Source organism: Neophocaena asiaeorientalis, unplaced genomic scaffold (genome assembly GCF_003031525.2).
Source record: "Neophocaena asiaeorientalis asiaeorientalis breed wild unplaced genomic scaffold, Neophocaena_asiaeorientalis_V1.1 scaffold31, whole genome shotgun sequence".
In the NCBI taxonomy this organism is placed as follows: domain Eukaryota; kingdom Metazoa; phylum Chordata; class Mammalia; order Artiodactyla; family Phocoenidae; genus Neophocaena; species Neophocaena asiaeorientalis.
This window is the reverse complement of record NW_020175320.1, coordinates 1,229,764-1,251,749: the sequence shown is the minus strand read 5'-3', so window position 1 is coordinate 1,251,749 and position 21,986 is coordinate 1,229,764. Positions and strand designations below refer to the sequence as shown.

Sequence of the window (21,986 nt, the reverse complement as noted above, 5' to 3'; positions counted from 1 at the left end):
GGTTATAGCACTTCTTACACAGTTTTTAGTGATCTTTGGTGTCTCTCTTTTCTGCGACGTTGTGTGCTCCTTGAGCCGAGGACCTGTGTTCCCCACAGGCCCTAGCACAGTGTGCTATCAGAGAAGATGCTTAATAAATGTTTATTCAATAAATGGAATGAACCAGGGCTCAAGGTCAGGGCTTGAGCACCTGCTGAGGACCACAAGCTGGCCACACAGTTCCTGCCCTCGGGAAGCCGCCAGTCTAGTGGAGCATCTCAGCCTACTCCAGCAACACTGGCACCACGCTTAGGGGTGTTGGCAGGCCCGGGGGGACGTTCTGTGTGGAAGGGAGCGGTTGTGCAGAATCCTGCAGGCGAGACCCATCCTCTGTGTTTTCACAGGTAGAGGTATGGCCAGGGAGCAGGCCCCGGTGTTGGCATCACATCACGCGGGACCTTAGGCCAGGGTTTGAGGCACATGATTGGCAGCACTTGGCAAGCTGGGCAGGGCCACCTGCCTCTAGAAGCCAGTTAATCCAGATACAGTGCTGACTCGGGTCTTTTTCCTTCTTAATAACTCTTTTAGATCTCAACAGGTGGATCCATGTAAACTTGGTTTTGCAGTTTTGAAAAGGTCTGGTGATTTTTAAAAGCCGTTCACTTATACCGTCATCATAGTGAGGACACACCCAGCAAGTATATACACTACACTCCAATCAAACCTAAAGTTTACTTTAGGTAGTAACAGTGTTACTAAAAATTTGCATTTCTCCACTTATGTTTTTGGCAAACTGTTCTTCAGAGGAACTAGTTGGTTATACCACGGGCAGCACCGTTAACTTTCTATGCCTCAGTTTCTCCATCTGTGAAGTGGGGGTTACAAACCAGACCACTGTGAGGACAGCGAGAGGGGGCAGGCCTGCGGAGGACTCTTTGTATTTTATTGGTTTATGCTTAAGATGTTCCAGCATCGTCTCACTATCAATTCTTAGCAGGTATTACTCTGGAAGGAGGGGGTGGAATTTTGTATTCTGCCTAGAAGGATTAATGACACAGGACTCTCCCACTGCCCTTCCTATTGCAGGGAATCTTGATCACCTGGACGAAAGGTTTTAAGGCAACTGATTGCGTGGGGCAGGATGTAGCGACCTTACTGAGGGATGCGGTAAAAAGGAGAGAGGTAACTATTAAAAGGATGTTTTTAAAAATCTTTCATGGGCTTCCCTGGTGGCGCAGTGGTTGAGAGTCTGCCTGCTGATGCAGGGGACACGGGTTCGTGCCCTGATCCGGGAGGATCCCACATGCCGCGGAGCGGCTGGGCCCATGAGCCATGGCCGCTGAGCCTATGCAGCCGGAGCCTGTGCTCCGCAACGGGAGAGGCCACAACAGTGAGAGGCCCGCGTACCGCAAAAATAAAAAAATAAAGAATTCATACGATACAGAACCCTGTGACAAGGTTGTATTAAGGTTTCCCCAACTGATGGCAATAAAAGAGAGCAGAACAGTTTTGTGTTATTAAAGGATAGTTTAAGGAAGGTAAAATCATGGCTCTCCTCCAGCTTGAAAAAGGGAAAAGCAGCCCCTGGCCGTGGGGCACAGCCTGGCACTGTCGCAGAGCACAGCCGTCATCACAGCCCCCTTGCGGCCGCGGTGGAATCAGATGAGCAGGAAGCACTGCGTCGTCATGGCAGAACTTGGCACGTGCTCGGAGATGGCCCTGCTTCCTGACAGCATCCAGTCCTGAGCAAAACCCCACTTCTTAGAACCCTCCCTAAAACCACCAGCGCAGGCTCACATCCTATAACTGTGCTCTCTAGTACTTTCTGGCACGCACCATGGAATGTGTTTGCCTGTGCTGCAACCAACCAGTCAGGAAGTGCAGCTTTGTCCACTGTGGATATGTTTCTGTTGGTCTTTGGCTGGAGGACATTGACTGACAAAATATAAAATGAAAAATTCTGAAGTTTTTATTTAACTCATTAATTAATGAGGGAATCAGTTAGAAGTTAAAAAAAAAAAAGTCCGTTCAAGTGTCTCCAGTTCAGAAGAGCAGGTTAATTAATATACACAAGCAGTCAGGGAGGCTGAAATGTATGGGTTGGAAGAGGGGTCGATTGTTCCTGGAAGAGGGTGCTAGACGACAGCTAATATTTCATTGAAAAGAAACCTGATGCCCTGTTTTTGCCCATTTCACAACTCTTAATCTCAGTGTTCTTCCAATGTACTTTCCATGTGTATACCAACATACACACATTTAAAAAATGGGAGTCATACCATGTATACTATATTACAGCTGACTTTTTTCACTTACTATGAAATAGGAGTCTTTTCGTGTCGGTACATAGAGGCCAACCTCATTCACTTTCTTGGCCGTGCAGGATTCCGGAGTTTGCCCGAACCAGGCCTTACATGCCCCTTTTGATCTAGATTTGGGTTGTTTCTCCTTCTGGCTTGCATAAGTCACACAAATACCCTTGTATGTGCCTTTGTGTACCTGTATGCTTGTCTCCGAAGAACAGATTCTAAGACATGGATTTGGTACTTCCATTTTGCCCTCTGAAAGGCTATAATACTTTAACCTGCCAAGAGAAAGAGTTACTTGGCCATTGTCCCTTGTCTCTTCTCCATTCCGCAGTGCCCACTGGGCTGCCTCTCTAGGACTCATTGCCATTTGTGAAATGGGTAGAATACTTCCTTTCTTCAGAGCTCAAGCTTCAGACACATCATTAACAGTAGATGTTTAGTGAAGAAGCATTTCATTACCTTTCGCAGGCTGCTAAGGAAGCTCTTTCAGATGATGCACCAGCAGCTTTCTCACTGCAGTGCAGCAGTGACCCTGCAGAACTCAAGCCGGGCAGCGCTGTCCCTCCCCTAAAGCTAAACCTGTGTCTCTTTCTTTCCAAAGGAATTTGACCTGGACGTGGTGGCTGTGGTCAATGACACGGTGGGCACCATGATGACCTGTGCTTATGAGGAGCCCACCTGCGAGGTTGGACTCATCGTAGGTGGGTGTCCCGGAAGGTCTTTTTCTGGGGCAGGGTAGGCTGGGTTTTCCTGTTCTGTGGGGCCCTGAGCCAACAGCTCAGCCCTTAGTGTGAGACAGTATATCTGTCAGCACTGTTCCCTTAACCACCTCCAGAGTTTCATCATGGCCTGAGGCTGCAGGGCTCTTCAGGGATTTCCCCTCCCAACACCCAGCCCACGAGGCTTCCAGTTGACCGCAAGCAGATTGTCAGCAGGAACGGAGCTCTCCAGGAGTGCGGACCCCCGGTGGCTCCCACGGCCCCCAGCGGACGGGGCCTGTGGCTGGGAAGAAAGCAAGCCTCCTCTTCTCCTGACTGTGGAGAAGGGCCAGAGGGCAGTCTGGGCGCCATTGGGCCTTTAGCACCAGTGGTCCCAGCTGCTGAAGTGGGAGGCATATTAACTGAGCCAGAATCTGGGTCTGCTCACCTGTACACAGTAAAGCCAATCTCCTGACACTGGCTTGTGGTGAAGGAAGAGTGCAGCATTTTTTATGTTTTGTTATGTTTTTGGTTTTTTGCTGGGGGGAGCGGGGAATAGACAAAGAGTTAGATTAGCATAGGACCGAAAGGGCAGCGTTTACTGTGAGGCGAGGCGCCATACAAGGAGTCCAGGACAGCCAACGCTCAGAAAGCCTGAACTCCTCCCTACAGTTCAGCACGGCCTTTTTATTTATTTTTATTTTTGCTGTGCTGGGTCTTCGTTTCTGTGCGAGGGCTTTCTCTAGTTGTGGCAGGCGGGGGCCACTCTTCATCTCGGTGTACGGGCCTCTCACTATCGCGGCCTCTCTTGTCGCGAGGCACAGGCTCCAGACGCGCAGGCTCAGTAGTTGTGGCTCACGGGCCCAGCTGCTCCGCGGCATGTGGGATCCTCCCAGACCAGGGCTCGAACCTGTGTCCCCTGCATTGGCAGGCAGATTCTCAACTGCTGCGTCACCGGGGAGGCCCCCAGCATAGCCTTTTTAAAGGCCAGGTGAGGGAGGGGCGTCTCAGGGTCTGTGATCAGCTCATGCACAATTCTCTGGTTGGTTGATGGTGAGGTAACAGGACGGTGTCACAGGGGTTAACATTATCAGTCCTTAGGCTCCAGCAGGCCTGGGGCTATGTTCTCAAGGTTATCAGGTAGCTAAAATCTTCCATTTGGTGGGGGTTTTAGCATAAGTGAAACAACTTAGGGAATGTGCATCAGACACTATTATCTAGGTACTTCAGAGAGGAGCTAAAGTAGAGGATATGGGAGAGGGGTCTGTCCCGGGAAGGCCCCACAGGGTCCTGCTCGGTTAGAGGCAGAGGGATTATCTGGCTTTGCAGGTTGTTCCCTTATAATCCAAGCACAGTAGGGGTCTGGGCCTTGAGAGCACAAGATTCCAGAAGCTTCTTGATTTTAGGCTACAAGAAAAGCATTTGCCTAACTGATGCTGTTCCTAATGTCAGGGATGCTGGGAAAAGGCCCGGGTTTCTTAGCTAACACCTGCAGAGCATCCCTTGGCAGAGAGAGTCAGCAAGCAGCCTGCTGCGTAGACCTGGGAGATTGGGAGAAGGCCCCAGCAGGCTGCCTTCCTGGTGCCAGGAAGCCCTTTTCATTTGTTAAACCACTTTTGGCTCCTGTGGAAATTTTAAAAAGCTAGGGAGCAGCTCCAGGTAAATGTCATTTGGGGCCTGGCTTTGGGGCTCTTTGTTTCTTCTTTCTTTTGCAAATCTTTATTTCTCCACCCGGCCCCTCCCTTCCTTCTGCTTATGAACGGGCTTAGGTGTGAAATGCAAAGCTAGAGTGACACAGCACTTTCTCTGCTTGGGCCTGACCTCACCTTCCTGCCCAGAGGTCAGGCCCGCAAATGCCGGGGGTTCGGAGGTGGGGGGTGGGAGTAGGGGGTTCTCCCGCTGCCTTCAAAGTCACTCTTTCCCTCTGTCATCAGTTGATCTCTGCTCAGAACGCCCATGAGCAAGAAGTATAATTTACATGTTTTGGCTTTCTTTGCACCCCTTCCATTTCTGGGGCTCCTCTTCTCTCAGTTTTACACTTTGGGTGAAGGGGAGTCGAGAAAACGAAAATAATCCAGTTACGTTACCCGAAAACTGGGTTGGCTTCTTGGTGGGTGTCAAGCTAAAGGACACAACCAAACCAAAGATCAGAAGGAAGGATTTATTACTTGCAGCAAGTAAAGAGAACACTGGGGATCTTTCCCATAGCAGTGTCTCCTCAAACAGAAAAATTGGGGAAGTTTTAAGCTAAGGGTATGTGCATATTCATGAAGGGGCTTGGGCAGAGGAGAATTCGGTATAGAATTGGGTAAAAGGTTGACAGAGTCCAGGCTTCAGTTGATTTAAGTCACGAGGGTCAGGAAAGGTCAACATCACCATCCCTTAGGTTACACTTGATCTGGTGGTTGAGTGCCCAGCGGAGGTTTAAATTCTGCAAAACAGCTCAAGAAAGTGCTTCAGGCTAATCTTTACCACTGAAACAGAGCTAGGAGCCTTTACAACTGATTTATGATCTTTGCTATTGTTACTTCTCATGCCTGGTAACAGTTGGTCCTTTTGTTCCCTTAAAATCATTATTACTGAGACCTGTTCAAGAGCAAGCATTGTGGCCAGGCTTAGACCACAAAATGGCTTAGGCCAAAATGGCTCCTCTTATATCAAGAGAGTCATGCCTGTTTGTCATTCTCTGGAGACTCCCTACCCTATCTGCTTACAGTTACACAGTCAGAAGCATCTGTGAATTCTACTTAAGTTTCTTTAAAGGGCATAAAACAGCCAGAGCCCACTTGTCTAGCTGGTAGAGGCGTCCTTGTGTCCCTTAAAGATGTTGAAAATCCATCGACCTCTGTCTCCCACCCAGGGTGGGTCCACGGTGCTCGAGGGCCTTGCGGCTGCAAGTGTAATCCCTGGCCAGCAGCCTCAGAATCACCTGCGAGCGTGTTAGAAATGCAAGGTCTTAGGCCTCACCCCAGACCTCCTGAATCAGAAAATCCATCTTAACAGCTCCTCAGGGGATTCAGGTGTATGTTAAAATATCTGTGTGAGAGACTCCTTGGTTAGTTGACTGGTTTTTAAATTTCCCGTCCATTCACTGAGACGAGGCCAGTGACCACAAGTTTGGATGTCTGGCTATTAAATCTGCTGTGAAAGTTTTAGAACGCTTCCTCTCAGCATCTGTACCTAACTACTCCTAGTCGAGAACAGCAAACAGTTTGTGGTCCAGCCCTAGTCCTTGGGGGGCCACAGTCTGACTAGCCCTGCCCTGGGGAGGTCAGGGATGGAGATCAGAGGCTCCTGGTCCCCTGGAAGCCGTTTGTCTGTTTGTGTGTGTACAGTGTAGGGGTGCACTCAGGGAAACATCCCTTTTCTCAGGAGAATCATCAGAATCTCAAAGAGATCTGTGATACCAAAATGGTGAGGAACCATTGCTTTAGAAGGGCACCGTTGAGATGCTCAGGACACTGTCCTTCCCTGAACTAACTGTGGCCTCATTCTGGAACACACAGGAGAGTTTATTCAGGCAGAGTCCACGGCCAAGTTTGATAAGAAAAGATAAGTGTCCATACATGGTGGGGTAGTAGACAACCCCTCCATGTAATATTTTATATGTATGTGTGTATGTACATATAAATACAGTATATGTGTGTGTATGTGTATGTGCAGAGAGAAGGAAAGAGAAATAGAGAAATATCCTTCCAGTCTGAATGCTGCCTGAACTTCTACCATTGAAAATACATCCCTTTGTTGTAAGACCATCTTGTATTAAAATAAACATAGCCCTGTGTGGACAGGTAAACACACGAGGCTCTCGGTGTTGATGTCTTAGTATAAAGTAAGTTAATCAAATGCTCTGGGCAGTTTTAACTCTGATTTTGCCTTTATATTTTGAGATTTTTCCTGGAAGACATTGGGAAAGTGAAGCTATTACTTTGTTCATCTCAAAAGTGTGCCCCTCTCTGTGGAGCCCCAGGCCCCAAGTCTATCTGCAATCCCCCTACCCACTAAACATGGTGGTGTGGCCATTCATTCTCTCCTCGTGTATTCCAGGGACGGGCAGCAATGCCTGCTACATGGAAGAAATGAAAAACGTCGAGACGCTAGAAGGAAACGAGGGCCAAATGTGTATCAACATGGAGTGGGGTGCCTTTGGGGACAACGGGTGTCTGGATGATATCAGAACGATCTATGACAAACTGGTGGATGAATATTCTCTAAACGCTGGGAAACAAAGGTAATCCCACCTGGTGGAGGAGACGGGATGGGAGGGCATTCTGCCTGTTACAATGGAAGAAGTTTCTAGGAGTGGGGTTTGCACAAAGCCTGGAGACTGTGGTCCCTCAGGTTCACTCTTGACCTTGGCTTTTGGCCCAAGGCGAGCAGAGAACTTAGGGGTGGAGGGTGGTGGCAGCACATGGTACAAGATGGCCCAGGGTTGATGTTCTGTGCAGGTGCCTCTGGGGACGGGGTAGCAGTGGCCACACCACTCCTCTCAGTGACCGTGTTTATCCTGCAACATTCTGGCCTTCTCATTGCTCTCTGTTTCTTCCCCATCAGGCTAATAGAAATCTGTTGGTCAGCAGGTTTTTGCCTTGTTTAGTAGGACACATTTGACCTGCAGTTGTTAAAGGGCAAGGGGCAAGGGAAATTAGGACGTCGCCAGCGGGAGTGGGGGGCTCCCCGTCACTGGTGAGGCAGAGGCCCGCCACCGCCAATTCCTCCTTTTCCCATGGCAGACCTCCTGCACCACCTAGTGGCTAATTGGATCTTTGCAGCTCGGGTGTCAGGGACCCTCCCCAAGATGGCAGTGTCCACCCTTCCCAGCATAGAGACAAATGACCCCTTGTCTCAAGCTCCCAGGGATCAGGCCATCCTCTGCCATAGCCAAGACGAGGTGGTCTAAGCTGTGCCCCCAGGAACAGAATGAAGAGCTGGGGGTAATACCTCCCAAACATAAGTGATTCTCCAGCTAACCTCAAGATTTTTGTCTTTTCCAAATACCACCTATGCTTAATGTTTTTCTTTAAATCAGCTTGTATTCTTACATTTAATGAGGGAGGAAAACCAATATTACCATAAAATGGATATAGTGTAGAACAGCGTTATTTCAATCCTAGCTACTGTGCCTACCGACAGCTCTACAGGAAGACCCCCTTTGTTATAAGGGAGCTCAGCAGAGGTTGGAAGTGGTTAGAGCCATATCAGCATCAAACTTATCAACACCAAGGAGATGTCTCCTTGATGGAATGAAAAGGACTAGATGGGAATTGATGATAGGAGTTCTATTTCGTGTTTTTCCTGTGGACCACCCGAAGTCTTCTGGAGTATCCACTTTCCAGTGGAGTCGTGCCAGCTTGGGGACACTGGGATGAGGTGTGTGCATGGAAGCGTTTAAAGCCCATGCCATTTCTTGAGGCTCCTGAGCATGGAGAGGACAGGAATTAAAAGCCCCCACGAACAGGTGACCCTCAGGGGTGTGGTGGCCACCTGGGTCCTCCAGCCTGTGTGGCTTTATCACTCTGTGGGTACTTGACCAGCACTCTGGGTTTTGGCAAAACTTTCCAAAAATCTAGTGGGAACTTTCCCTGTGTTGTCTTGTTCCTTTAAGCCGTTTGCTGGTTCTACAGGTATTGATTGAGCACCTGACTGAGAGCAACGCTGAGCTGTGCTGGGCCCTGGGACTCAAAGCTGAGCAAGACACACATTCTCTGTCCCCTCGAGGCTTTCGCTGCAGGGGTGCCAAGGGGCGGAGAACCTGTGTGTGCTGTGAAGAAGGGAGGGTGCATGGGAGCTGAGATAGGCAGGGTGAGGACAGACCTCTTGGAGCCGTGCTGGGCAAGTTGAGAGCTGAGAGCTGGAGTGGGGTTTCGCCAGACAAAGGCAGGGAGTCAGGTGAGGAAGAGGATGGTCCAGCAGCGTGACAGAGTGCTGGTACTTTCGCGTCTGATCCTGGGAGGGTTGGGGATTCCTCAGTCCTTCCCGGTCTCATGCTCTGCCTCTGCCAGGGAGCACGGGGCTGGGTGCACGGGTTGGTGATGCCGGTGAGGCACAGTAAGGCGCCCGGGTTACTGTGAGACCGCAGGCTTCATACAGACACCCAGTCCCCTCCTCTCGTTCCAGGTATGAGAAGATGATCAGCGGTATGTACCTGGGTGAAATCGTCCGCAACATCTTAATTGACTTCACCAAGAGGGGATTCCTCTTCCGAGGGCAGATCTCTGAGCCGCTGAAGACTCGGGGCATCTTTCAGACCAAGTATCTCTCTCAGATCGAGAGGTGAGTGGGCAGGGCCTTCCCTATTAGAGGTGGACCTGGCCAGGGGGCTGTGATGGGGGCAGTAGGCAACATAGGGGACATTTTGGCCATTTGGGAGAGTTTTGTTCTTCCTCTGGAGTAGTAGGCCCTGAGCAGTTGCATTTTGAAGTTCCATAATTTTACCATAAATCATTTCCTTTTATTCATCGTGTATGTTAGGGCATTATATTGATTTGTTTGAAATCATCCTGTGTGTAAGTAGGATACATTTCAGGATAGGAAAGGTGCATCACAGATACTTGTATTGAAGGACCATTGAGGCCAGAAGAGCCAAGCACCCCTGGTCTGGCCTCACCCTCTTTTCCTCTGAAAGGCAGCCTAGGATGCATAGCTCCCCGCCCACCGTGCCCCCCCAGCGAGCTGCTTCTGTCTTCCTCCTGTTTTTCTCATGTAGAGTGAACATTTCATCTGTGCCTTTGCCATCTCCCACAGTGAGCTGTGAGAAGAGGTGGAAAAGTGCTCAGCAAAAGAGCTTGTGCAAAAGCCACCTTCATACTAGAATGGTCACGATAGCAGTACTGACACTGGCTCGGCTCGGGTCTGCCCCTCGCTTTCGCCCAGGCCTGCGTCTGTAACCTTCAGGTAGAGCTCACTGCCCACCAGAACCCACGCGGTGAAGTGCTAGCTGCAGACAGCGGCCCTGCGGCACTGACCCTCGAGGACTTGGGCACGTGGAGTGATAGTATTTCACAGCTGTTGGGGGACGGGCACCATGATAGGGAACCAAGCTCCCCACTGCTTTCTCTCCTCATTCTAAGTTCACCCAAGGGCCAAGTGTGGAAAATAGGAGCCAGAGAAAAATGAGAAGAAAATATCAGTGAATACTTCTTGTTAACATTTTTTTATTGTGGTAGATATTATAACATTCAATTTACCATTGTTACCATTTTGGAAGTGGACAGTTCAGTGGCATTAAGTACATTCACACTGTTGTTCAGCCATCGCCACCATCCATCTCCAGAACTTTTTCATCATCCCGAACTGAAATTGTGTACCCATTAAACACTAACTCCCCATTTCCCACCTCCCCCCAGCCCCTGGCAACCACCCTTCTACCTTCTGTGTCTATGAATTTGACTCCTCTAGTGACTTCATGTAAGTGGAATCATATAGCATTTGTCCTTTCACACTGGCTTATTGCACTTAGCATAAGGTCTTTAAGGTGCATCCATGTTGTAGCATGTGTCAGAATTTCCTTGCTTTTTAAGGCTGAATAATTTGTATGTATACACTACATTTTTATCCATTCATCCATCCATGGACACTTGGGTTGCTTCCACCTGTTGTCTGTTGTGAATAATGCTGTTATGAACATGAATGTACAAATACACAATTGAGTCCCTGCTTTCAATTCTTTTGGGATGTATACCCAAAAGTGGAATTGCTGAATCACATAATTATTTTACTTATTTATTTATTTGGAGGAACTGCCGTACTATTTTCCACAGTGGCTGTACCATGTTAACATCCCACCAACAGTATATACAAGGGCTCCAAGTTCTCCACATCTTCGCCAACACTTATTCTTTCCTGTTTTTGTTTTTCTTTTAATAATAGCTATCCTGATGGGTGTGAAGTGCTGGGGAAGGTCCTTTCAAGTGTGATAGCAAAGGAAGAGATCATAAAGAAAAAAATGCCAAATTTAGCTGCATAGTTCTATAAGATAAAAACAAAATCCGTCATCAAGCTTAAAAGACAAACAGAAAACTAAGGAAAACATTTGCATTATATATGCAAGATGCAGAGCATGGCATGGTGGGCAAGAGCTTTGGCAGGTCTGGTCTTGAGACCTGCTCTACCCCATTGGCTGTGAGCTTTGGGGTGAGTTACTCGATCTCTCCGAGCCTCAATTCCCGCATCTTTAAAATGGGAATAATCATACATGGATCAGTTGGCTGTTCGGAGGAGGAATAAGGTGATGTATGTAAAGCACGTGTCACATAGTAAGTTCTCAAAAAAGGCTGACTGTTCTTACCACTGCTGTTGTGTTCATCATCAGTCATTGTCAACTCTTTCAGTTTAATGAGGAGACAAATATCTCAGGAGAACAAGAGTTTTGGTATAAGGTAGTTCATATGGCCAGTAAACAAAAACAGTAATCCTCACTAATAGAGAGGAGCACAGATTAAACCAGTGTGATGCCATTCTTACCAAATTGTCCAGTGTTTTTAATTTTTTAAAAAAATTTATTGGGCTTCCCTGGTGGCGCAGTGGTTGGGAGTCTGCCTGCCGATGCAGGGGACGCGGGTTCGTGCCCCAGTCCGGGAAGATCCCACATGCCGCGGAGCGGCTGGGCCCGTGAGCCATGGCCGCTGAGCCTGCGCGTCCGGAGCCTGTGCTCCGCAACGGGAGAGGCCACAACAGTAAGAGGCCCGCGTACCGCAAAAAAAAAAAAATTTACTTCTTTTATTTATTTTTATTTTTGGCTGTGTTGGGTCTTCGTTGCTGTGCGCGGGCTTTCTCTAGTTGAGGCGAGTGGGGGCTACTCTTCGTTGTGGTGCGCGGGCTTCTTGTTGCTGTGGCTTCTCTTGTTGCGGAGGACAGGCTCTAGGTGTGTGGGTTTCAGTAGTTGTGGCACGTGGGCTCAGTAGAGGCTCCGGGCTCTAGAGCGCAGGCTCAGTGGTTGTGGCGCATGGGCCTAGTTGCTCCGCGGCATATAGGATCTTCCCTGACCAGGGCTCGAACCCGTGTCACCTGCATCAGCAGGCAGATTCTTAACCACTGTACCAGGGAAGCCCCTTTCCACTGGGGACAAGTAAGGCCAAATACTCTGTTAGAGACAGTAAATTGATATAACTTTCAGAAAGGCACTTGGCAATATGTATCAAAAACCCTTTGACCGAGAAATGTATCCTAAGGGGAAAATATGACTTGCACCAACAGGAACAGCATCAGAGTGTTACTTTATATTAACAGAAAATTGCAAACAACTTAAATTTCTCTAGACTGGCTAAATAAATTATGGTCATCCCCAGAATAGACTACTATGGCAGCTTTTACCAATCTTGGTCTCAGACAAGGAGGTGGGAACTTGCTCAGATGTTTGAAGCATGAAAAACAGCAAGAAAGAAAACCATAAATAAAGGACAAGCCTGCAACATTGTTAATCAACTACACTGCAGTATAAAACAAAAATTTAAAAATAAACAAATAAATAACAAGCCTATGCACGTATCAGGACAAAGACATTGTTTAATGATATCCAAGAAAAATAGATTGGAAGGAAATATATTTAAACGTTAATAGTATTTTCCCCAGTGTTGGGATTGTAGATAGTTTTAATTTTCCAATTTTTATTTTTCTAGATTTGCTAGTTTTTCTACAACTTAACATGTAATACTTTGGGGATCATTAAAAAAAATAGACAAGTAAATGTTATTTTGAAGAGGAGAGAAAACCCCATGACACTTTTCGTGGATAAGTGCAGTGATTTGGGGCCGGCTCCTTTGGAGTCGGCGGCTTCTGTGCTGCTCTCGTGGGTCCTGCTTCATCCAGCCTCCTGGCTTTTGTTCCCCACAGCGACCGATTAGCGCTGCTGCAGGTCCGGGCCATCCTCCAGCAACTTGGCCTGAACAGCACGTGTGACGACAGCATCCTCGTGAAGACCGTGTGCGGGGTAGTGTCCAAGAGGGCCGCACAGCTGTGTGGCGCAGGTATGGCTGCCGTGGTGGACAAGATCCGCGAGAACAGGGGGCTGGACCACCTCAACGTGACTGTGGGCGTGGACGGGACGCTCTACAAGCTTCATCCGCAGTGAGTGGGGCTTCCGGTGGGGATGGGCAGAGCTTCCTGGGCAGGCAAAGCCCCTTTATGGCTATGGGACATCAGGATGTGATTCCCACCAGGAAAGTTCCTCAGCAGGACACAGCCAACCTGCAGGCTGTGTGGTCAGGGTGGGGCTTGTCTGGGACGAGGAAATGAGCTGCTCTGAAGTTTACCTGGGATGCCTGGGGAGGTGGAGAAATGGCTTCCCTTGGCCAGCTCACACCTGTGGCCTGGCATTTCCTGCTTTCCCCTCCTCCTGGGCCTCTCTCATCCAGGTGGGGAGCAGGAAAGGAGGTAAGGGTGGGTGTGCACTTACCCATCAGCCTGGCCGGGAGGCTGTGTTTGGTAAGCGGGAAGAGGGAGTGAAGGAAAGCGGAAGAGGGCCCACTGTCTTGTCCACCTGCTAAATCAGTTTGTCAAGAGCCTTGGAAGGCAGGAGCGGTTTTGGCCCTGGGCTTTGTAGAAGGGAGGCGGGTGGGATGTGACCTCCCTGACGTTTTGGTCGGGTGTCCAGCACCCCATATGCTGGAGGAGGAGAAGTGAGCCCATCTGCTCTTTGATCTACCACACATCCTAAAGCTTGGCTCTTATGAATAGAGTGACCATATTATTGTCGAAATGGAGGTACTTTTGCCAGCCAAGAGAGTGCTACTAATAATCACACTGGGACTGTCCCCAGTCAACTGGGCCGCTCACTCCACCTAAAAGCAACCTCACCCAGCTCAGTGTAGGCATTGCCTGCCGTGGCTTGGGATGAAAGCATCTGTTGGGCTCCACCCCGACCTCTGTCTCTCCACCTTTACAGCTGTCCTCGTTGTCACTGTGGTTTAGAGCTAGGCTTTGAAGCCACGCATGGACATGCTTGGTTTTAATCTTGGTACCACCATGTAGGAGCTGTGCTCAGTGGCTTCATCTCTGCCCAGTCTCCTCTTCTTCATGGGAAAATGACCACCGGCAGGCCGGACATCACAAATATAAAGTGTGGGACACCTAGTAGGAATTCAGCAAAGGGCAGTCAGTATTTCCTCTAAGAGCCCCACTGCCCTGAGTGTTCATGGGGGTGGGGGGCTCCCTCTCTTAGCTTCAGGTGCTGGGCTGGGGTCTCAGAGGACTGCAGCTGGGGGTGGGTGATGTTCGTTTCCATGCAGCTTGCTGAGCTGACCCAGTGCCGGACCAGCTTGGCCCGCAGGTCCCAGCACCCCTTCTTGGTTTTCTGTCCCCTCGGAGCCTCAGGCTTTGAGGATGGGAGCCGTCTGGGTGCGTTACTCATGCCTTAACCCTCAGAAGGTGTACAGAGCAGCTGGTTTTGGATTCTCTGTTGTGCCTCCCTGCTGCAAATTGTAACAGGACTGGCTGTAAACCCACTTTCTCCCAGACGTTCTCAATAAGCCACAGCTGCTTCCAAGCAGCCCCTCCCATCTCGCTTCCCTCCTTATTGTTAGGGTGCTTCAGTGTCTTCAGGTGGGTCCGGCATCTCTCCTCATATTCCTCTACCTACCCTTCTCTATTTTTGTCATTTTTAGTTTCTCCAGAATCATGCACCAAACCGTGAAGGAACTGTCACCAAAGTGTAACGTGTCCTTCCTCTTATCCGAAGACGGTAGCGGCAAGGGAGCCGCCCTCATCACGGCAGTGGGCGTTCGGCTCCGGCAAGAAACGAGCAGCTAAGAGTCCTGGACCCCCCAGCCTGCTGCCCTTCCAGCACTTCTCTCTTCAAGCAGCGCCCCCCTGTTCTGCCCAGCGAGCTGTGCTGGGAGACGCCAGCACCAAAGCCCGCCAGCACCACCGCGGGGAGGAAAACAGAAGCCAACTAATGGCGCGTAACATAGGGTACAAAATAGAGTGTGTGCTGTTGGTAATCTCCCTGACCTCCAGATCCCTCCTCACCTGCCCTGCCACTTTGCATGATTTGACTTCAACCTGGTCGTACGTTCCCCACATGTGAAGTTTTAGTGGCGTCCGTTTCTAACTTATGCATTAGTCCAACAGTTATTTATTGGCCCAAAATGAAAAGTCACACCATCTGACAGGCCTTATGGGCCTCCGCAGCCCGTCCTTGGGGATGTGTCCCCCGTGTGCAATGTATTTTCACCAGCAGACACTGCCGGGACTCCTCCCACGGGTGCGTCAGCCGCCGCTTCCTCCCGGCCCGCACCCATTGCTGTCTGGTGTCCCATCAGGGCGTGTCAATGCCTCTGAACTGTGTGTCCATGGAACTGGTCATAGCCACATTGTGACAGTCTTGCATCCTGTCTGTCTTGCGGAGGGGAGGTGGGCAGTCCTGCGGGAAAGTGTCTTGTCTCCGTTTGGGTAAAACGAACCAATCAAGAAACAGTACGCTCATTGGAATTTCCCATCGCTTTTGTGAGCCATGTTGTATGACCTAGTAAACTTTGTACCAATTCAAAGCCCCGAGTGACGCTTAATGGCTGGGGAGTGGGGAGGACATCGGGGGATGTGGCAGAAACCAAACCCTGGGGGGGGTCTCGTGGCCTTCTGGGTCAGGGCAGAGTTTTAAATGAAGGCTGTGTTCTTCAGCGTGCAGCCTTCTTTTGGCTTGAGGACTTCTGTACTCTCCCTGCAGAGGGTCAAGAAGTAGCCTCTCCCCTTCTTCTAGCACCTGCCCTTCCAGTTCCCTGCTCCAGCCCCGGGGGCCTACCGCAGGGAGGGACTCCTGCAGCCCCCGCCTCGACACCTCTCAGAAGGTAAAGGGATGGAAGGCCTCCGTCTTCCAATAGCCTGGCCTCCTCACTTGTAGTTGGAACAAAGGAAAAGTCAGCTTGGCTTGCGGGGGCTGTTGGAAGCCCCATGAGAGGACAGGGCAACACTGGCCCTCCCTCCTGCTGTGCTAGAGCGGGTCCTGCCCTCATCACACTCTCTGCCAACTCCAGGACGATGGATGAAGATATCCCCTGCCTTGAGCAGGTGAGGCCTTGCAGCAGCCCAGGGTAGCAGGGTTGCTGTCCTCTCCCCAACCCCCGTCATAAACGAACCCCTTCTGTGGGCCTTTGTCTGACGCTGTCATCCCTGCCCCACCGCAGTCCTGAGGTGCTCTTCCACTCTGTGGCTGCCGTTTGGGGTTCTCCCCCAGCCTGTCTGTGGACCCCACATCAGTCCACATTCTGGTACCCTGTGATTGAGGTGCGATGTGAGTCTCCCAGGCCATGACCACACCTCTGGTGGCTTTTCCCAGGACTGACTGCATGCTCCCTTGGTTTGGTGAGACCAGAGTCCCTTTATTTGTCACTGCTGGTGCCTATGACACAGTGATCTTGTGGAGAACACAGATAACATTGAACTCTAGGTGTGCATTTACAGTGTTACGTGATGCTTCTGGAGGGGCCATGAGGTGGGAAGGGTGAGTCAGCAAGCAGGGTGAGGTGTGGACTGGGCTGGGCCTGGAGCTTTCTGGGAGATGGGACAGTGGGTGTTCTCTGCCTGCCACCTCCCTGAGCAGAAGTAAGCGTGAGGGCTGTGTTGCTGACTTGCGGAATTCAGGTCAAACGGCTGCCCTGGAAGTAATAAGTCACAGCTGCTGTTTATGAAGCACTTAACCTGTGTTGGGCCTGCCAGTTTATAGGCATCACTCCCATCATCCTCACAGCATCCCTGTGAGGTAGTTTTGCCATTGAAAGGGAAAGGAGCTGAAGGTCATTGTGACTTGTCTGAGGCCACCCAGCTGAGGCTCCTTTTTTAAAATTAATTAATTTTTTTGGCTGTGTTGGGTCTTCGTTTCCGTGCGAGGGCTTTCTCTAGTTGCGGCAAGCGGGGGCCACTCTTCATCGCGGTGTGCGGGCCTCTCACTGTCGCGGCCTCTCGTTGCGGAGCACAGGCTCCAGACACGCAGGCTCAGTAGTTGTGGCTCACGGGCCTAGTAGCTCCGCGGCATGTGGGATCTTCCCAGACCAGGGCTTGAACCCGTGTCCCCTGAATTGGCAGGCAGATTCTCAACCACTGCGCCACCAGGAAAGCCCCCTGAGGCTCCTTTTAACCACCTTCTACACCAGGGTGGATCTGGGTTCTTAGATGCTAAGGCAGAGAAGCCCTGGATTGGCTCACAGGTTAGGGGCTTTGCAAAACAAGAAGCTTCTTTCCATGTGTCTTTAGCCTAATAATAGGTCAGTGTCATGGTTGGGTGCTGCCGACAGGTGTGTTTTGTTTGGTTTATGCAACATTTATAAAAATGGGAGCTCAATTGAACAAACCTGGACGTTTCACAGATTTGGATTTCTGGCTTCTCTTGAAAGGTTTGGAGGATCTGGCAACACTGGGCTCCCAGCCACATGGCAGCATCTGTCCAGAGCTGATCGGCTGGGCTGTCGTCCCCTTTGCATTCCTGTGCTCTCCAGTTTGCCACAGTCCCCACCCTTCCTTTTGCCCCAACACTGAAAGTCACTTACCTTTTATCATTTTATCTACAGTTTTTCTTTTATACTGGATTCGGTTTACTCATGTTGTATGCCCCAGGGAGGCATTCGAGCTTGCAACTCCCAGATTAGATAAATGTTAGCTCACACTGTCTTCTCTGACTTATTGGATGCCCTGAAGCACTGTCAGAGGGGTGGCTGGGAGAGTCAGCACCCACTGCAGAGTTCCTGGCCCCATCTTGTTTTTCCATTGATGTACTGAAGGGTGAGGCATGGGCCAAACTCTCTGATGTAGAGAGTCTCTCTGGCTACTTCTCCAGGGTGCTAAGCCTCCCCCTGCAGCCAGGCACAAGGGTTCAGGGGTCAGCAGACACTTCAGCTTGCAGACTTCCAGCCTGCCCATTGGCAGCCCCAGAGGGGGCCACGTCCCCAGCCATGAACAAAGTCTCTTTAGTGTGACACCTGTTGACTCTCGTGGAAAGGGATGAGGTGTGAGTCAGCTCAATCTTCTCCTCTTCAGTTGGCGTGACCCATGGGTAGCAACGGTAAGCAGGCCGGAATCCAGAGCGAAACCTGGGGGATGGAGGGTCATCTTGAGCAACGGAGTGAGGGCGGCAGTTATGGGAACTGTCCTGTGGCTGCTCCCACCTCCAGGAGCCGATCTCTCCTCCAGAGGAAAGTCGCTGCCTCGCTCCTACGAGCTCAGGGTCTCTGGGGAGACACGTTCTTTAGTGGATTTGGTTTTTGGAAACAACCAGAAGTAATCTGGAGCTAAGTCCAAGAACTGAAGTGAGCAGAATGAGACCGTTTGTTATTACAAACAAACAAAAATAAACCAAGTTCGGTCATAAAGACACAACAGCTTTTCTTGTTCGATTTGTTAATTGGCTTCTAAAGGAGTATGCAAAGAGGAGCCTTAAAAACTTGGGGCTTTGGCAATGTTGGGTAGAATACGGATGCTTTGAAAGAAAATATACACATGGAACTACCAAGTTTTAGTACATTTGCTTAAAAAATAGACAACTTTCCCCAAGGCAGCAAAGAGGGTCCACCTGTAAATTGGAGATCAGAGGAGGCAGAGAGTGACTGGAAGAAGTGAGAAAGAGCCGGCAGAACAGATGAGACCCTGTGTGATGCGGAGGGAGGGAAAGAACTATATGGTCTGTTCCCGGAGACGCGGGGTTCCGAGTTTCAGAAGAGCAGGCCCGATTTTGGTTCCTCCCGCTGTAGCTCTGAAGGTTCCGTGGTGCAGCCCAATAAATGCCTTTATTATGGGAGCTTCATGGCCTCTGCCCACACTCAGCATGTCCCAACCCGAGCTCCCCACCCTTTTCCCCCAACACCCCCCTAGTCGTCCTCGTCTCAGTTCCTGACAACTGACCACGCTGTCCTTCCACTAGTTCAGGCCAGACACCTGGGGTCATCCTTGACTCCCTCTCCATCAAATTCTGTTGGCTCTACCTTAGCAGTCTCCGGACTCTGACCACTTGTCACATGTCTAAACCCACCATCTCTCGCCTGGATTATTGCACCTGCCTAACCATCTCCCTGCCTCCCCCACCTTGCTCCTCTGTGGTCCAGTTCCAACACAGTTGCAAGACTGATTCTTTTAAAAGGGAATCAGAGCATGTGTTTCCCCCGCTCAGAACACTGCAAGGCTCCTCATGTCAGAGAACCAGCCCAAGTCCTTACCTTGACCACAGGGTCCTTTGGCTGTTCCCTCTGCCTGGAATTCTTGTCCAGACACCTACAGGGCCCACTCAGTCCTCAAGTCTGCTCAAAAGACCCCTTAGTAAAGCCTACCCTGACCATCCTGTAAAATCACAACCCTTATGCCCATTACTTCCCCCGACACTTCCTGTCCTCTCTTACCCGGCTCTACTTTTTCTTTTTTCTATAGGATTTATCACCTAATACACAATGTATATTTACTCATTACATTTGCTTATTGTCTATCTCCACCTCCCCACTAGAGGGTCAGCTCCCCGAGGATAGTGATCACTGTTTTTGTTCCCCAGGGTGTCCCAAGGGCCTGGAACAGTGCCGGGCGCACAGAGCCACTGGTGAACGTTTTGCGGAAGAATGAAAATTCCGCCAGGAGCACCAGTCTTCAGAGCTATTGTCATCAAATACTGAATGATTCAGAAGTTGTAAAGCCCTGGGGTGTTCAGACTCCCAGGGACTGTGTCTTTGGGTAGCGGGAGAGTGACCAGTGCACAGACACAGAAGGCTGGGAGCCCCCTCCCTGATGTGACAGTCCCTGTCTCCAAGTTCGCACTCCTACAACTGCATGCAAGAGAAATGTGTGATGCGGGGATGAGATTAAAGGCCTTGGAGACACATGGAATTCCTGCTGTATGAGTTTAGGAGAGTCTTCCTTTTGGAGGCTCAGTTTCCTCATCTGTAAAATGGGGATAACACCTCCCTCCCATTATATATTTGCCTCTCAGGAGACAAATGGAAGGTTCTGGCAGCCATTAAACAGTCAAAAAAAAAAAAAAAAAAAGTACAGTCTCTTACTTCCTTCGGGCCTGCCCCGGGTGGGATATCTGAGCAACAAAGATCCTACTGGCATTATGAGTGGTGTGGACATGTGGGCAGGGAGGTGATAAAAGATGCCCAGGGCCAACCTCACGCACATCACTGCCTTGTTAAGGCCAGGACTCAGTGTCCACCTCTCATCTCCTCTTACCTGGCTCCACCGTCAAGGCTTTCTGAGAGGCTGAACGACTTGCTCTGCAAGCAGGACTCCTGGGCTGGGGCTCCTGCCTGGCCCAGCACCTCCTCACCTGTGCAAGTGCCCCTGAGCAAATGCCAGCCCCTCTCTGGGACTACACTTCTCTAGAAGTACAAGGGTTGGGGGGAAGTGAGAACTTGGCTCCTTCCTTTCTGGCAGTGTCTGCCAAGGTCACTTCCTAGCTGCCCTGAAAGCCCCTTCTGTGATCTTCCAGGGAGCAACCTGCTCCCCCTCTAGTCTTGGCCCCCAGCCTCAGGTTGAGTGCTTCGTTCTGCTGCGGTTGGCGCTGTTCTCCTCGCCCAGGGACAGTCCTCAGTTCTTCCTCAGTGTAGGAAGCTCTTAAAACCATCAGTCCCTCCCTCCTTTACCTGGCTCCTTCCTTCCACCCTCTCTGGCTGTCCTTCTCCCTCTCTCCCCTCCCTCCATCTCTCTGTCCCCCTCCTTTCTTCTCCTTGTCCCAGATGCAGCCCCCAGAAGAAAGAGCAGGGGCAGGCAGACGTGAGAGCTGTGGCCTGGGCAACGGGGCAAAGCTTTGGGGAGGAGGTGGGGCTCGAGTTAGGCCTGGACCAGAGGGAGGACTGTGCTGGGGGCTCCCTGGGAGGATGGTAATCCCATGGTGGCGGGGATGGACGGGCACAGGCTCGAGCTGTGCAGGGGAGTCCAGGTGGAGCTAGGCTGGGGAGAGGGGCTGGGGTGAGGGCTCACCTGTGGTTGAGGCAGCAATAAGTGATGGGATTGTACATGGTGGAGCTCATGGCCAGCCAGAAGAGCGCCAGGTAGACCTGCTGGATGAACTTGTGGCAGTAGATGTCCTCCTGGAAGCTTCCCAGGATGAAGAAGAGGTGGTAGGGCAGCCAGCAGATGGCAAATGTCACCACCACCAGCACCATGGTCTTCACAGACTGGTCCAGGAGAGACTCAGGTCACTCCTCAGCCTGGAAGCCCCAAGCCCCAGTTTTCCCGAGGGGAAGCACGAGGCACGTCTCATGCCAGCCTGAGAAGCCCTCAGTAAGCAGGCCCTGTCTACCTCCACAGGCTCAGGCCCCTAGAGCTTCTGCTACCCAGACGCTCCTGGGCCTTCCACCTCGGGGCTTTTGCTCAGGCTGGTCTCCCTGTCCACACTGCTGTCTTTCCTTTGAAGTCCTCACTCCTCAAAGCCCAGCTCGGTAGCCACCTCCTCTAAAAGGCGGCTTGGATCCCTGTTAGAGCCGAGCAGCTCCCCTCCCTGGAGAGTGGATGAGCTGGCGTTCCTAACCCCATCCTTAGAGGAGACCATGCCAGCTACGCGTTCCAAGGTCTCCCTCTCCCTGCAATCTGTGTCTGCCACAGCCCAAAGACCAAAGCAAGTCCGCCCGCCCGGGAAGAAGGAATGAATGTTCTGGCCAGGGACTTGGGACAAGGGCAAGTTACAGGTGGAGTCTATCCTCCGCGGCGCCCTCTAGGCGACGTGCCCGGAATGGCTGATCCCGAGGCGGGGCCAAACTTCCGGCCCCGCTCCCGGAGTTCACCTTCTCGGCCTGCAGGTGGCGCAAGTTGGTGCCATGCACCTCGTACCCTGGGACAGTGCGTCTCCAGAGCGTGAGACCGATGACACTGTAGGCGACGAACGTCACCACGAGAGGCAGGAAGTAAATGAGGGCGATCACCACGAGGTGGTACCTGGAAGGAGAATCAAGGGACTAGGCACGGGGCGACCTGGGGGCGACTCCAGCATCCGCCAGCACTCAATCCCCAGGACCTTGCTGACGCCCCTGAGCTGTCCCTGGCGGGCTACCCTGGGCCACCTCCCAAGGGCTTGGTTTGAAAAAAAAAAAAAAAAAAG

The 21,986-nt window shown here is 50.9% G+C and overlaps 2 protein-coding genes across 4 annotated transcripts in view; one reads left to right on the top strand and one right to left on the bottom strand.

The window, feature by feature from the left end:
• Window positions 1-15,468, top strand: part of HK1 (hexokinase 1) — a 72,498-nt gene extending 57,030 nt beyond the window's left edge. For all 3 annotated transcript variants that reach the window (XM_024765494.1, XM_024765496.1, XM_024765497.1), the window contains exons 13-18: window positions 1,066-1,161; window positions 2,887-2,986; window positions 7,031-7,214; window positions 9,101-9,256; window positions 12,815-13,048; window positions 14,584-15,468. In XM_024765494.1, the coding sequence (XP_024621262.1) occupies window positions 1,066-1,161; window positions 2,887-2,986; window positions 7,031-7,214; window positions 9,101-9,256; window positions 12,815-13,048; window positions 14,584-14,728 (915 nt within the window). In that variant the 3' untranslated portion in view covers window positions 14,729-15,468. The remainder of the gene's footprint in view (window positions 1-1,065; window positions 1,162-2,886; window positions 2,987-7,030; window positions 7,215-9,100; window positions 9,257-12,814; window positions 13,049-14,583) is intronic.
• Window positions 15,469-16,921: 1,453 nt separating this feature from the next.
• The window catches only part of TACR2 (tachykinin receptor 2), a 10,493-nt gene continuing 5,428 nt past the window's right edge, over window positions 16,922-21,986 (bottom strand). The window contains exons 3-5 of the mRNA XM_024765500.1: window positions 21,673-21,823; window positions 20,870-21,066; window positions 16,922-18,000 (exon numbers count right to left, since the gene is read on the bottom strand). Coding sequence (XP_024621268.1) covers window positions 17,784-18,000; window positions 20,870-21,066; window positions 21,673-21,823 — 565 coding nt within the window. The 3' untranslated portion in view covers window positions 16,922-17,783. The remainder of the gene's footprint in view (window positions 18,001-20,869; window positions 21,067-21,672; window positions 21,824-21,986) is intronic.